Source organism: Mustela erminea, chromosome 1, assembly GCF_009829155.1.
Source record: "Mustela erminea isolate mMusErm1 chromosome 1, mMusErm1.Pri, whole genome shotgun sequence".
In the NCBI taxonomy this organism is placed as follows: Eukaryota; Metazoa; Chordata; class Mammalia; order Carnivora; family Mustelidae; genus Mustela; species Mustela erminea.
The window spans coordinates 5,606,591-5,621,521 of NC_045614.1; the positions used below are offsets into that span (position 1 = coordinate 5,606,591).

The 14,931-nt window shown below is 64.6% G+C and overlaps 2 protein-coding genes across 3 annotated transcripts; both read right to left on the reverse strand.

Moving 5' to 3' along the window:
- Window positions 1–319: 319 nt before the first annotated feature.
- TGFBR3L (transforming growth factor beta receptor 3 like) lies at window positions 320–3,981 on the reverse strand. The gene is given in 9 exon segments (XM_032303303.1): window positions 320–844; window positions 1,224–1,292; window positions 1,500–1,658; window positions 1,749–1,875; window positions 2,468–2,776; window positions 2,859–3,033; window positions 3,035–3,098; window positions 3,227–3,445; window positions 3,912–3,981. Coding segments are annotated over 8 exon segments (1,191 nt in total). The 3' UTR covers window positions 320–844; window position 1,224.
- Window positions 3,982–6,543: 2,562 nt separating this feature from the next.
- MAP2K7 (mitogen-activated protein kinase kinase 7) lies at window positions 6,544–14,022 on the reverse strand. 2 transcript variants are annotated; one of them, XM_032309323.1, is made up of 12 exons: window positions 13,899–14,022; window positions 12,084–12,131; window positions 8,974–9,115; window positions 8,718–8,784; window positions 8,488–8,601; window positions 8,279–8,398; window positions 8,032–8,139; window positions 7,739–7,918; window positions 7,555–7,635; window positions 7,309–7,451; window positions 6,797–6,842; window positions 6,544–6,678 (listed from the first exon to the last, which is right to left on the reverse strand). In XM_032309323.1, exons 1-12 carry the CDS (start codon window positions 14,020–14,022, stop codon window positions 6,544–6,546), a joined length of 1,308 nt encoding a protein of 435 aa, XP_032165214.1. The 2 variants fall into 2 exon arrangements, with proteins under 2 accessions (XP_032165214.1, XP_032165224.1); XM_032309333.1 differs by lacking the exon at window positions 12,084–12,131.
- Between the last annotated feature and the right edge of the window lie 909 nt (window positions 14,023–14,931).

A 14,931-nucleotide genomic window follows, 5' to 3' on the forward strand; every position in this document is an offset into this window, starting at 1 on the left:
GGAACTGGGACGGCAGACATTCTAAGAGCTCTAAACTGGACGGAGTGGAGACTGAAGCAGAGGCCAGAGGTCGAGGCCTTAGCGAGGGCAGGGTCCAGGGTGGGGGTGGAGAGCGGAGAAAACCTGGCTTTGGAGGAGGCGGCAGGTGGGCAGGTGCAGGGGTTGAGGAAGGAGGCGGACCTTTTTTTTTTTTTTTAATTTGACAGAGAGAGAGATCACAAGTAGGCAGAGAGGCACACAGAGAAGGGGAGGCAGGCTCCCCACTGAGCAGAGTGCCCGACCTGGGGCTCGATCCCAGGACCCTGAGACCAGGGCCTGAGCGGAGGGCAGAGGCTTAACCGACTGAGTCACCCAGGTGCCCCGAAGGTGGACCTTATTAAAACTTAAGCAGATGGGATTGGGTGTCCCTTTCTGTTTGGGAAAAACTCCCTTGGGTCTCCCTTGGCCCCCATCTGCACACGTATATATGAGTGTGTGGGCCAAGCCCCCAAGTCCTGGTCCAAGGCCTCTGCTTCCTGCCTCCTATAACCGCGCCAAGTGCACACGCAGACTTCAGAACTCAGTAGGTCAGACCGGGTGTTTATTTTGAGCCCAAGTGCGAAAAAGAGGAGGAGCGGTCAGGGGCAGGAGGGTTCAGGAGGCAGAGACAGTGGTCCCACTGGGTCTGAGGTCCACCGGGGCCGGTCCAGTCCTGGCGGGCCTGGTTCAAGGCCGTGGCTGTTGTGTCTCCGGACCGTGCTGGGGGTGTGCCATCCCTGGGGAGGGGCTACCCAGACTGAGCGAAGCAGAGGGACACCATGCAGGCCGCCCCCTTCCCAGCGGATCATTGGCCGCCTCCATCAGTCTGTGTGCAGGAGTGAGGGTGAGCGGTAGGTCTGAGTCGCGAATTCTCCTTGCCTAGTACTTGTTCAGGTCTGAGGAGCCCTCTTGTGACACAGAGCCTGAAGCTGGGTGCAGGTGACCCCATGCCCGAGTCTGAACTCCATCAAATTTTGTGACCTTTGACAAGTTACTTCAGAGAGTGCCTCATGTTTTTCATTTCTAATATGGGGATTATAATAATATCTACCTGAAAGTTGTTATGAGGATTACATTAATTAATAGGCATGAAACCTTGAGAACACTTCCTGACACAGGAAAAGCCTATGAAGTCATTATCATTACCTCCCTCTTCCAGCTGTCCTCCCGGCCCCCCGTTACAACCCCCCCGCCCGTTTACCTGCCTTATTGGGGCCTCCTGGGCTGGGGGCCGCTGGGCGAGTCTCTCGGGGCGGGACCGGGGTTCGGGGGTGCTGGAAAGGAGAGGCAGGCTGCGGAGCAGTCGGGGTTGCTGCGCACTGAGCCGGGGCAAGTGCGCCCCCTGGCGGCTGCTGTGGGCGTAGCGCAGGCAGGTCTGGGGATGGTCGTGCCCCACCGGCTGGGTGGCGGCGACGCGGGGTTCCGACCCGCGGGAATAGGCTGGGGGCCGTGCGGACGTCCCGGCGGGCCGAGGTTGGTACCTGAATGCGCACAGACGAGGCCGAGTCCGGCGGCCAGCGCAGCGCCCAGCACGAAGGCAGCCAACACCAGCGCTACCACGGGCGCGGGCTCCAGGGCCGCGGGGGCCGGGGCGGGAGGCTCAGGACGCACGGCTTTGCTGGGGATGCCCTTGGGTGGCCCTGTGGGAAGTACATCACAGGGACTGGGCCCCGGCCCCAGGTTCCTCCTCACCCCCCTTCCCGGGACCCTGCGGAGAACTGCGCGCTCACCGGGGGGTGGCCGCGGCACTGTGACCACGATGGGCTGCGTCAGCGTGTGCAGGTGGGGACCGTCGGCACCCAGACTCTCGCCACTGCCGCTGCCGGCGCCCGTGCACGCCTCATCCTGAGGCAGACACTGGGGAGGAGGAGGCAAGAGATGGGGACGTCAGGCCCCAGGATTCAGGGACCTGTCCCCAGCGCTCCCCAGAGATCTAGGTGTCCAGCTCTCTATTGCAACCAGGAGTCGCACCAGTAAACTGGAAATCCGACCCCGTGAGAGGTCCCCGAGCCCAGCCCCTAAGATATACAAGCATCCAGCCGCCTAGCCTGTAAGGACTCCAAATCTCAGGCCCTCAAGGTCACACGATCCAGTTCTTTGAGAATATTAGACACCCAGAAGTTTGGCTGCTCCGCCGCCTCTGCACCTGGAGGGAGCTCAGAGTTCCACCCAAGGTGTCCCAGAGCAAGCCCAGTGTTCATTCCCTGTCCCCTGGGGAGCCCCTAGGGAGAGCGCCACAGCCCTCCCCCTCCCCACCCATCCACACTTCCCTGAAGCCCAGCCACCAGCCTGAGAGAGACCCAGTGACTCTCCCCAGCTCCAAGGGTCTCCAGGCTCCAAAGCGTATGAACCCTAGATCCCCAAGCTCCAAGGGACTCTTCCTTCAGAGGCCAGAGGGCCTGTGCCCAGCCCCCGACTGGCCCAGGCGGCCATTCCCCGCCCCGCGCACCAGCGATGGCGGCGGCAGCGTCAGAGGCGCAGGTGTCCGGCGGGCTCCCCGGAGGCGGCGGCAGCGGCTCAGCTGGCAGTGCAAAAACTGCACCGAGGCGTTGAAGACCGGGCGCAGACGGAAGCTGAAGCGCACGGGAGCGGCAGCACCCGGGCGCGCCGGCGGTGGCGGGAGGACGACGGAGGAGTCGGCGGGGCAGCCCCCGCGCAGCAGTGCCAGGGCGGGCCCCGGGGCCGGGCGCGAGGACGGCGTCATCGAGCAGCGGTGCAGGACCAGGCCCCAGCGCGGAGAGGGACGGGCCAGGGCCGCCTAGGGTGCGGGGGCGGGATAAGCACCAGCCCCGGCCGCCCCCATCCGGCCTGACCCGGCCCCGCGCGCCCCGCGTCCACACCTGCACGAACACGCGGCTGTCGGCCGGGACCTCGAGCGGCCCCGCGCGGCGCGGGAAGGCGTCCTCGGCGTCCGACAGCTCCAGACTGAAAAGGGGTTGGCGCAGCCAGGGCCCAGGCGCCGCGGGGAATGGAGGCGCTGGCGGGAAGAAAGGGTGACACGACAGAGGTCGCGCAGCCCCTCAGCCCCTCCAGGCCAGTGCAGCGACCTCCCCGCCTCCTTTGGGAAATGGGTGCTGTTGCAGTAAGGATTCACCCGCGCTCGGCTCCGCGCCGGGTTCACTGCTGGCAGAATAGGTGTGGTGTGTCCCCCTGAACGTCCCGGTACCCTCACAGCCCCGCCGCAGAAGCTGGGAGTAAAGCTACGCACCTCTGGGGAGGAGCCCCCACTTCTCGGACCTGGACTTCTCCACCCAGCGCAGACCAGGGGATCCCTGGCTGGGCCAGTCCAGTCGCAGGGTGCCCGATGGGGGCGAGGCAGTCAGGCTGGGGGAGGGCAGCTCCCCAAGGGCCCCAGGGCTGCTCTGTGGGGGCAGCAGGGCCAGCTCCGGGCAGAGGGTGCCATCCCCCACTTTCCTTTCAAAGCATGCTGTGACCAGCGGGGAAGGGAAGAAGGGGGGTGCTGTCTCTCTTCCCCTCTGACACAGCAGGAGCCCATCCAGGCCTCCAGGGTCTCCGGTTTCCTCACTCCCGGACTGAGGGCAGCTGCAGCCCCAGGCAGGGACACACGTGCACCCACACCCTCTCTGCCGGAGGGACCCTTGTCAAATTATGTTCTCATTTAGGACGGCCCCCACACACAGTTCCTAAAATCACTGGCACACTGCTCTCCCGCGCTCATGGGCCTCATAGCTGCTGGGGCCTCTGAGGAAGGTGGGGGGTCCAGGAGAGGAACCTGGAAAGGGGAGACAGAGGCAGGGCCCACCTCCCCGGCCCCCGTGTCCCCCACCCCCTGCAGACCCCCCTACCCCCAGCAGGGCAGGTGAGCAGTGAAACTGAGAAAGGGCAACACGGGGGCGGCAGCGTGACGGGCCATGTCCCCAGCATCTACGTACCAAGCGGCCCGCTGGGAGAGGTGGCGACCCCAGGGAGCAGGACCAGCAGCAGGAGCGTGGCACCCGGCATGCTGGACCGGCGCTGGAGTGTGCACTCCCGCCTCGGAGGCAGCCTCCGGGCAGCACCAAGGCCCTGCAGGTAGGCAGGCAGCCGTGGCCTTGGCTGAGCGGCCACCCAGGAAGGCAGGGCGCGGGGGCGGCAGGCTGAGGGGTGCACATCAGAGCCGGGCGCCCAAGGTCTGCCAGGGATTAAGGGCTCCTCTCTGACCAACCTGTGGCTGTTGGGGCGTGGGGGGAGGAGGTCCCGCACACTGCTCGCTTGATACCAGGCCACTCAGTACAAACACCACCCTACCGGCCCCCGCTGGGCTTCAGTCTCCCCTCCGTGCAGACCCCCCCCCCCCCCCCCCCCCCGGCCAAGGTCAGAGCTCACAGCCCCTTCCCACCTCTTGCTGCCTGGGCCTGCCGGGCTGAAGACAAACCACAGACTCAGTGGAAGAGGGACGGTTTATTCTCAAGCGGCTAAGGGCTTACAAACAAGGGCATTTCGTTTTTTAAAAAGGGTGGTGGGGGGGGAATACTGGCGACCGGAGAAGGAGGGGTCGAGGGCCGGCAGCCCGGGCCAGGCCACCCCAGGCCCCTGCCTGCCCGCTCCGCCCTCTGCCTGGTCAAGAAGGATGGCTGGTGACTGGCGACGGAGGGAGGACAGGAAAGAGGCAGAGGGAAGAAGAGGTTCCCCCAGAACCCCCACTTCGCGCGGAAGGGGGGCAGGGACGGGCAGACACACTCACAAAACAGAAAATAGTTAAATAAAAATAAATCCAGGTGGCTGGCCCAGGGCCTCCGCTGGCCCTGGGCCCAGCCACGGAACCTTCCAGCTACCCACAAAGGCCTCCCCCGCTCCTTGGCTGGGCCAGGTGAGGGAGGGAGGGGGACCAGACCTGTGGGCCCCCCACCCTGCCCCCATCCCCTCACAAAGGGGACGGGGCAAGAGAAGGCGGCCGTCCCCCTCCGGGGCAGGGGGCAGAGAGCAGAGAACTCTGTACTTTTGAACACGCGGCGTTTCGGGAGTTAAGGAGCGGGAGTGAGAGTGGACAGGACCCACGGGATACAGTGACGCCTCGGCCCAGACTGCGTCCGTGGCCGGCCAAGCTCCTCACCTTTGCTGTTGGTTGGTTTTGTGGTTCTGTGGGTTTCTGTTTGTGTTTTTTGTTTTGTTTTGCTGTCCACTTGATTTGCATGCATCACCAACAAAAAGGAAACACACCCCCTTCCCACTGGGGCTGCTGCGGAGGGCGCAGGGCGCACTGGCCAGCTCTGGGGGAGTCGAGGGGTGCTCAGGGGCACTCCAAGGGCGCCCCTGCCTGCACACGCCCCGCCCTCAGCCAGCCCCACCTCTGTCCTGTCTCACGTCCTCGAACCCCCACACCCGCCCCCTGTACCCTCTCTCCTGCCTCCCCGGGGCCCCAGGGCCCCCGGGCCTCCTCTCCTGCCACTGAGCCCCTCTACCACGTCCCTGCCGCAGCAGCGCCCGCCGCCCTCACCGGGCCCTGCGCCCGCCTTCCCTGAAGGCCACCCTGTGTGGCCGCCGCCCCTTGGGCTCCCTCCACGCCCCCTGAGGTCCTCAACTCCCCCCACCCCAGCTGTGGCCAGTCTCCAGCCGCAAGGGCTGGCCCCAAGGGAGGAGGAGCCCCCCAGAGCCCACCTTTGGGGCTCGCCAACCCCCCAACCCCTGCCCCCGACGCCTATACCCACAGGCGGTTGGGGGGCTCCACCACAAGCAGCTAAACATGACTTTGGTAAAAGTTTCTGAAGGTACCGACAAACCCCATGAGAACAAGCTCTTTGTCCCCCCACCCCAAACACCCCACCAAGTACAATAAAATACAATAAACTCCAAAAAGGACCCCCTGAGATCAAAGAGAGAGAGAGAGAGAGAGAGAGAGAGACCAGCCCAGGCCCAGCTGCAGTCGTAAGGCCCAGCCTGCCTTCCTGGGGCGAGGGCGCCAGCTGACGGATTAGCCACCGCCGGAGACCTAAGCGGACCCAGGAGTCCCGCTGAGGGGCGTGGGCAGAGCCCAGGCGTGGGCAGGAGAGACGCAGAGGCAGGGAGCGAGGTGGGGAAAGCCAGAGAGGTACAAGGGAGGAGAGGGGGAGGCGGCGGCAGGGAGCAGGTCTGCGGAGGGAGGCGGCGGCGGCGGAGGGGCCGGCACACGGCAGGGGGGCGGGAGGGCGGGGCGAATGCGCGGGGAGGGGCGGGACGGGCGGCTCTCTCCCGGGCCCTGGGGGCCGCCCCAGCCCAGAGGTTACGACTGAATAAATAGCGAGTCTGCTCGTGGCCTGCTGTCTTCCGTTCACAGTGTCTGTCAGGGGGACGCGCACGGCCGGCTGACCCGGGGAGGCCGGCTGACCCCGGGGACGGGAGGGGCTGGGGCCTGGCGAGCCCATCTGTCCACGGCTGGTGGGCAGGGGGTCGGGGCTGGGTCGGCGCCCCCCCTACTTTCTGTCCTCGGCCCTCAGCAGCTGTCCAGGTCCCAGGTCTCCCCTGGCGGGCAGCTGGGTGGCCAGATGGGGAAGGGGGGGCCTGTGGCCATGCCCCTGGCCCCCAGTGGGGCTGGCCGCCACCACGTGGCTACCTGAAGAAGGGCAGGTGGTGCTGGCTCAGGACTCCACTCGTCCTCGGTGACTCGGTCTTCGCCATGACGTCCTTGAACCAGGACGCCACGTCCACCTCCAGCATCTCGTAGCGCTTGATGAAGCTGTGTTCCTGCGGGGCCGAGGGGCGGGGCTGAGGACGGGGGGAGGAGCCCAGCGGCAGCTCCGCCCCTGGGGGAGGGGGCGTCCGGAGGAGAGGGGAGGGGAAGGGAGGGGCCCCAGGTACTCACAAGTAGCTTATTATACTTTGGTCTCTTCCTGTGATCCTTAGTAAGGCTGGAGGAGGAGCAGGAAAGAGGAGTAAGAGCCGGGGAAGGAGGGGCAGCCGGGCGCTCGGTGTCCCCGCTTGGAGGGGTGGGCACCCGTGACCTGGGGCTGCTTGCTGAAGCCTGAGGCCCCGGAGCCCTGCACTTAGGAATCCGGCCTGCGACGGAAGCCCAACCTGGGCTGTGAAGGGCTTGTGGGACAGGTGAGTGGGGCTCCCGTGGGACGAGCAAATGCGGCCCCTGTGCAGGCAGAATTCGGCTCGCAGGGGCTGGACACACAGCCCCCCCCACCCCACCCCGCGAAGGGCCAGCTTCTACCCGCACCCCTGCTGGGAGGGCCTGCCTTCTGGTGGGGGTGGGGGGCTGCTCCGTGGTCGCCCCCCAGCCCCAACATCCCTAGCTGGCGACTCTAAGCACCTGCGTCCCTGACCCCTCGCCCCGCCTCCCGGGGGGGGGGGGAGGCAGGGGCTCCTCACCAGTCTTTGACAAAGGACTGGAAGTCCCCTGAGAAGCCCATGTGCCCGGGCAAGAGCGGGGGCTCTTCCTGGAGGACTTTGGTAAGGACCTCAAAGTCTGTCTTGCAGTTCTTGTAGGGAAACTGTCCCGTCGCTAGCTCCACCTAGAAGAGACGGCGGGCGGGGCCGGTGGGGCTGGGGACGGGTTCCTCCTCTCCCTTCCCGCCTCCCTCTGGATCCTCAAACGGCGGGGGGCCCCCCACTCACCAAGGATATGCCCAGGCTCCATACGTCGGCCCGGATGTCATAGTCCGGCTTGGTGGGGTCCGGAGGGTCTATGCGCTCCGGCTGCCGGGGAGCAGAAGGGGAGGATGTACCCCCGGGTCCGGTGCGTCACCCGGATCCCCCAGGCCCACCCACCCAAGCGCTGCGCGTGGGGGGCCCCACTCACCGCCATGTACGCGGCACAGCCGGCGCTGCGCGTCTTGGCCTTGGAATCGACCAGACGTCCGCTGATGCCAAAGTCACAGAGCTTGATCTGGCCCCGCTCATCCAGCAGGATGTTCGAGGGCTTGACGTCTCGGTGGATCACGCCGTGCTTCTCCTTCAGGTAGTACAGCGCCTTCACGATCTGCAGCAGGGACAGCGGGACAGCACCGGTGACAGGAGGACAGAGCAGGTGGGTGGGTGGGGGAATGGTGGTGGAAGCACCCGGCCAGCCGCACCCCTGCCCGGTCCACTTACCGCCACCGTCATCTTGCCCAGGATCCGCTCGGGGATGGGGCCCTGCACCCGCTTCTTGAGCTTCTCGGCACACGTGCCCATGAGCTCCATGGCGATGAAGACGTCCGTCTGCAGGCGCAGCACAGGGAGGCTTGGGCGCGGTTGCACCCCCCAACTCCCGCCCACCCCACGTGGACTCCGCCCAGGAAGGAGACCAGCAGAGCCCCGGGGGACAGGGGAGCATCCGCGGCCGCCTGCCAGCGCTCACGTTGGTGATAAACGTGCCGAAGCACTGCACGATGTAGGGGCAGTCGTGGCTCTTGAGCACCACGTCCAGGTCCATGAGGATCCGCTTGTTCTCCTCCTTGTTCCCCGAGCGCCGCATTTGCTGCACGAGGACCAGGGGAGCCTCAGCCCGCAGGTGGGGAGGAGTGGGGGTCGGTTCTCGGGGCGGGGCTCACGTGGGGCGGGGCTCACCTTGACGGCGATGACGTGGCCCGTCTTCCGGAAGCGCATCTTCCACACCTGGCCGCAAGTGCCGCTGCCCATCTCCCCCAGGTTCTCCAGATCGTTGATTTCGGCCTGGTAGCGCTGGCCAGGACAGCCAGAGCTGGAGGATGGGCCGGGCCTCGGCACCGCCCCCACCCCAAGACCTAGCCCTGTGGTGCCTCTGCCCACCCCCCAGGGGGCCAGGGCCAGGGTGGTACCTGGCCCCCGATGGTCAGGTAGCCGGTCTGCTTCATGATCTCCTGTAGCTTCTGGTCAATCTCAATGCTGGGGGACAGGACGGAGGTCTTAGTGGGGGACGGTCCCAACCAAACCGAGGCCACCCTGGTTCCTGACCCACAGGGATTCCCACAGATTTAACCACCCTCCTCCCTAGGACAGGTGAAGTGGCCCTCCCCACATCCTCTCCTGACCCCCTCCCCGCACTGGCCAGCCGCCCCCGTTCCAACAGCTCACCTCTCCATGCTGCGGGGCATGAACAAGGTTGATGGAAGCCCCAGCATGTTGCGGGGCCGGGCAGGGGGTGTGGGGTGCTGTGGGGAGCTCTCGGAGCACGGTGAGCGGCTGCCCCCATCATTGGCCAGCGGGAGCTGGAGGGCTGGGTGGGGGGTGAGAACCAGGAGTGAGAGGGGGTTAGCCACCACCTGGCACTCTGGGGCCTTGGGACTCTGGTCTCCCCCTTCCTGGCATCAGGTAGGCCAGCACAGACCCCCACCCCCCACCCCACTGGGCTGGAGGAGCTAGGGTCTCCCTGACCACTCTGAGTGCCTTCTCCCGCCCCCCTGACCTAGAAGAAGATGGCATGGGCTGGCAGGGAGGGGTGGTTTCCAGAGGCTAAGGGGTTGTCCCCAAGTCTGTGCTGACACGGGATCGCGGCCCAGGGACTGATGACATCCTTCAGCCAGGCGGCCTGCCCGATGTGCCCCTTTCCTCCCCTCCTCTGCCCAGGAAGCTGGCCCAGGGCCACAGCGCCCACACTCCGGACCATGCGAGGAGGGAATGCCCGCTAGGATCAGCCTGGGTTCTGGCCCTGATGGCAGCACTGAACTCGGCTGCCCATTAAGAATCAGGCAAGACCATCCCAGGGAGCCAGTGGGCGAGGGCCCCATGCTTCCTTCCGGCTGCCTGGCCCCACGTTCTGTTCCAGGGTCAGGGAGGGCCACCCTCTAGCCAGTAGGCTCATCTCTGAGCCTTCCAGTTTGGCCTGCAAAGCTGGGGCCAATGGATGGGGGCAGGACCCCAGGCTGGGCCTGTGTCCTTGGGGTGAGGGGATTCCGGTGGCACAGCCCCCGCCAAGGGCCGGCGGGCTGGGGCTGGGGGTGGGGAGTGGGCCAGCGGGGGGTCTTCTCAGCAGCCTGCATGCGGACAGCTCGGGCATGCTCCACGCAGGCGGGCAGGCAGCGGGCAGGCAGCGGGCACCCCAGGACGGGCAGGCGGCATTCGGGGATCAGGAGGGCAGGAGACAGACAGACAGATGGGAGCCAAGACTCGGGGCCCAGCTGCCCAGAGGAGGCACTGCAGAGACAGGCCAGACAGGGGCCCGGGATAGGACAGTAGGTTCCCGGAGGGGCTGGGATCCTCCCTGGATGGGCTGCCAGGAGGGTGGGAGCAGAGATCCGTGTGGCCCCTGGAGAAGACAGATGATCCTCCACTGAACCCTTGTAGCCCAGATGCCCAGATGCTCTAAAAGGGGGTCCCTAACCGTGGAGGGCACTGGCTGCAAGTGTCTCTAAGTGGGGCCAAAAGAGAACCTTCCTATGGAGAACGGCCGGGAGGCCTGGGGCCACCGTCCCACGACCCTCAACTGATGCCCCCTTCTCTGCCTACACCTCCTGCCGCGGTCCACGCTCTCCTCCCACAGTTCTGCAAGCGCCTTGTGACGCGGGCCCGTGGACAGTGACCCGTGGACACAGACGAATATGCTTGAATTGCTGCCGTCTGGGTACTTTCTCCGCCCCGTTACCCCGGGCCCAGACCACGTCCAGAGTGAGGGAGCAGGTCCGTGATCCTAGCCTGCAGCCGCAGAAGGGACACGGGTCTTGGTGGGGTCTGCTCAGAGCAAAAGAAGAGCTCTGGGGACCCCAGGGAGCCTCCTGTGCTCCCTCCCTGTCGCTCTAGGCCCTGGCTTTGTCACGCCCTTGCTGCACTCCTCTGTCATGGCCAGAGTCCTGATCCCTCTGTCTCTGGCTCAGCAACCTCAGGGGCACCTGAGGGGCCCCCGTGCTCCCCTGTGCCTGGACTCTCTGGCGACACTGCCAGGCTCTCGCCCCCTGAGAGATATCTGGGCCCCTTTTCTGCCCTGCATGGTCACCTCCTCTCTGGGGTGAGAACCACACCCCGACCCTCTGCACGCTTCTGGGGGTGGGGGGGAGACACTTCCAGTGGCCCTACAACTGAAACACGGTGGGGACCTGAGGGGGGCTAAGGTGGGCGAAGGGAGGAGGTACACAAAGGCTCTGAGAATGGAGGTTACAGAGGTGGTGACAGGCCACGTGGCAGGTCAGGAGGGCACAGTGAGAGCGAGAGGCTGAATAAGAGAAAGAGAGAGAGAGAGAATAAGAAAGCGCATGGGAACACAGGACCAACAGGAGCCACAGACATACCGGGCTGTCAGTCCAACATACATGCACGCGCGCGCACACACACACACACACACACACACGGGATGGCACAACCAGCCCCCACGCACACACATACAGACAATATGCCGAGAGCCCTGAACAGAACCAGCCCCACGCTGTCTTACACACACACACACACACACACACACACACACCCCATCTAGTTCCACCTACACAAGGGCCAACAGGGCCAGACACCCCCAGATGTGTGTCTGTCTCTCCAGCTCTCTCTCTCTCTCTCACACACACACACACACACACACACACACCCTGCACACACCTGCTCCGCACCCACAAGCAACTGCACTCAGGACCCCGCCGGCTGCTTCCTCTACCTTCGTTCACGGGCTCCCTGCCTCCCACGAGCCTGGGCTCGTATCCCAGCTTCTCCAGAGGCCTCCCTGACCAACCACCCCCTGCAGACCTGGCCTTTTCTACAAGGCATCGCTGCTTTCTCCGCTTCTCCCACACTGGGAAAGTGCTCACTGTCTGTGACTGTCAGCCACGCGACAAGGGGCCCTTGGTCCATTCCGTCCACCGCTGTGTCCCCAGAGTGGAGCGACATGTGTTTGCTGTGTTGTTGAAACAAATCAACAGGAACAGCCCGACGGCCTGACTCAACCTCCTCTTTCTCCCTTACACACGCATGCACACACGTGACCTCTCACAGGCGGCGGACTCCCGGTGGGTAAAGGAGCTCACTTCCTCCTCCAGGAGTCCAAAACTGAGCCCACCAGGAAGGGAGGAGTGGAAGGTGAGTGCACAGAGAAGAGGCCAAGTGGGCCGAACACTGTTGATCACTGATGGTGTGCAAGGAGAGAAAGTAAGAGTGACAGGAGCGCGCGCACACACAGCATGGGGGGTAGGGGAGGGTATTCTGCAGCGGGGGCAGCGGTTAGGTCAATGGTGCAGACGTCCAAGCGACGATGATAAAAAGGCTGGTACCTGCTCGTTGGGACGGGGCAGGAGCAGGGCTTAGAGTGATCACAATAACTGGATGGGGAAAAGGAAGAAAAAAAAAAAAAAACACCACGATAAATCACAACAGAAACAACTGATTTGTTCAAAAGAAAAGAAATCAAATCATAATGAGGAAGAGGGGGGAGGCGCGAGGCTCCAAACTGCAGAGACGGGTAGAAACCGACAGAAATGGCAGGACCGGGAGGATGGGTGGAGCTGACACAGACACACATGCCTGGAGGGGGCTCCTCAGGGACCTGCCCGCCGTGGGCCTCACCGTGCCTCACTGTGCACCTGGGACAGCCACCCCATAAGGGACCCCTGGCCCCATACCCAGCCCTGTCTCGACCGTGCTGGGGCTAGCGGAGGCAGCACTGCAGAGCCCAGTAGGGAACCTCCAGTCCTGGGAGGGCTTTCTGCCCCAGGGAGGAGCCCACACTACTACCCCAAGTCAGAAGAGGGAAGGACAAGGAAAGGACCGCACACAGGGGTCGGGGATGGTCGGGCTGGGTGAGCAGAGAATGACTGCAATGCCCTGATTGGGGAGGGAGGGGTGCCCCCTCCTACCCGGACGACCCCTTAGGAGCTATATAAGCTACAAGGATCATATCAGGAGAAGCACCAAAGAGGCCAATTTGCCAGCTCGAGAGACACAAAGTGTGTGGTGGGGTACCATTCGTCAGGTGTGTGGGGAGGGTGAAGATCTGATGCCCTCTAGCTGGGGGATTTGGGGGGGGGGGCGTCCTGTGGGACCTAACAAAGAAAGCAGACTGGCTGGGGTAATCCCAGGCCAGGTGCATCCCAGGCAAGGTGCGAGTGTTGGGGGAAGGAGCAGCAGCTTTTGAATTCAGGTGGTTAGATACCAGGGAGGTGGTCACAGAGAGAGCGGGATCGGAGACAAGCGGTACGTGGTCTGGGAGGCCGAGTTATCACACACTCGTCTCGGGTATCCTTAGGCTAGGTGAGTGTGGGTGTGCAGGGAAGAGGGAGTTCCTGGAGTCCAGGTGATGAAACGTTGCCAGGCTGGGGGTTGGGTGTGTAATTTTGGAGAAGCTAGAACAGTCCCCAAGACAGTGGCAATGAAACCAGTCAGAAGAGTCTGAGGGTGCCTGGTGTATGTGGGTAGGGTGTGCACGGGACAGGGCCTGCTAGGCCCAATGACAAGGGCCCAGCCTGGGAAAAAGGGATTCCCAGGCACAGCCACGGGGAAGGAGTTCGGAGGAATAGGGAGTTATATGTGGTCCTATGACCTCAGGGGTCACCCGGGCCGGGTGTGCGTGTGTGTGGGTGTGAGTGGATCGTCCACGGAACCATATGACAAGGACCCAGGTGCAGAAGAGGAAAAGGGGCCTCCTGCCGGGCACTGAGATGGCAGCAGCGAAATCATCTGGTCGGCAGAGGTGTCCGCGTTTGCCGGGAATCTGCATGTGGTCACGGTCGCGTGAATTAGGGGGAGCCGCGGCTCCGGGTAGGTGACGGGGACACAGGCTCCGAGAATCACGGTGAGGGGGCGGGTCATCAGGTGGTGGGGGGCCTTGCCCCGGGGCCGGGTACCTGGGCTCGTAGTCCCCGTAAGGGGAAACCCCTACGTTGGGGGAGGGCAGCCCGGGAGCCCGCGGCCCCACGCCCCCCAGGTCACCGTGACCCTCTCCCTGCGAACAGACAGCAGGGGGTGTGGGGCGGAGAGGAGGAGGAGCAAGAGCGCCCCGGAAGCGGGGGCGGGGCCTGACGGCGGGGGCGGGGCTTACCGCGGCGCGCGCCCCGCCCCGCCCACCCCCTCCCCCACGCCGCCTTGCTTACTGGGCCTGGGCCGCTGGGGGCTGATATCCAGGTTGAGGTCGATCCTCCGCCGGGCCTCGCGGTTCTCCTGCTTCAGCTTTGCTTCCAGGCGGGACAGCTTCTGCTCCAGGGAGGACGCCGCCATCTTCCCCGCCGCCGCCGCGCACCGCCCGGCCGCCCGTCAGTCCGGCAGACAAACACCGCACTGCGCCTGCGCCCGGATGACCCCGCCGAGCCGCCGTCTCTCCCTGCATGGCGCATGCCCGCGGCGCGCGCTCGCCCATCCCTCGTACCTAACCTCTGAGCATGCGTGCTTCTTCCCAGCCGGAGAGCTGACGCCACCTAGAGCTCGCGTCTGGCAACGTGCAACGCCTCTCACCGTGAAGCGCACGCGCTGATTCCGAGCGCACTCTCGGGAGGCGCTGTGTGGAAATCCATTCACACTGTTTTGCAGAGAAAGGCGGGGGCGGGGGTGGGGGGGGTCGGTGCGCCTGCGTACGGAGGGGTAGACGCGATCCCGCGCGTGGCCTTTTTTTACGCATGCGCAAGCTTGGCCCGCTCTTTTGCCGCTGTTCCCGGGAGTAGCTTACTGCTGTGTGTCCTCCCCAGCGTTGTTTTCGCTCTTCCCCGCCCGGCCAGTTCTCTGGCACCCACGCTCCCTCACAACTGCCTTTCTCGTCTGGGACAGTGCTTCATTAGGATCCCTGTTAGGCTTAATTGCTGCCTTCTCACCATAATTAGGCGCCCGTGGGGAGCCCTTTCTATTTCAGCAAGCTCGGGGTTGGGCAAGGACTGGCGGGAGGGGCGGGGTAGGGCTCGGTCACTGTTGGGTCTCTAGGACCAGCGGCATGACCCCTGATCTTGACGACACGGCCAGGGTCATGGCCAGAGTTCCAGGTCAGACCCAAATGGGGTATTTCAAGACTTTCCCTCTTCTTCCAGCCCCAGAATGTGAGCCCTGCTCCTGGGCAATGCAGAAAATGGGCTTTGGTGTTAATGCGCCTCAGCCTGTCTTCCCCGAGGCTTAGCTAGTGTGATGAGTGCCTCGGAAAAT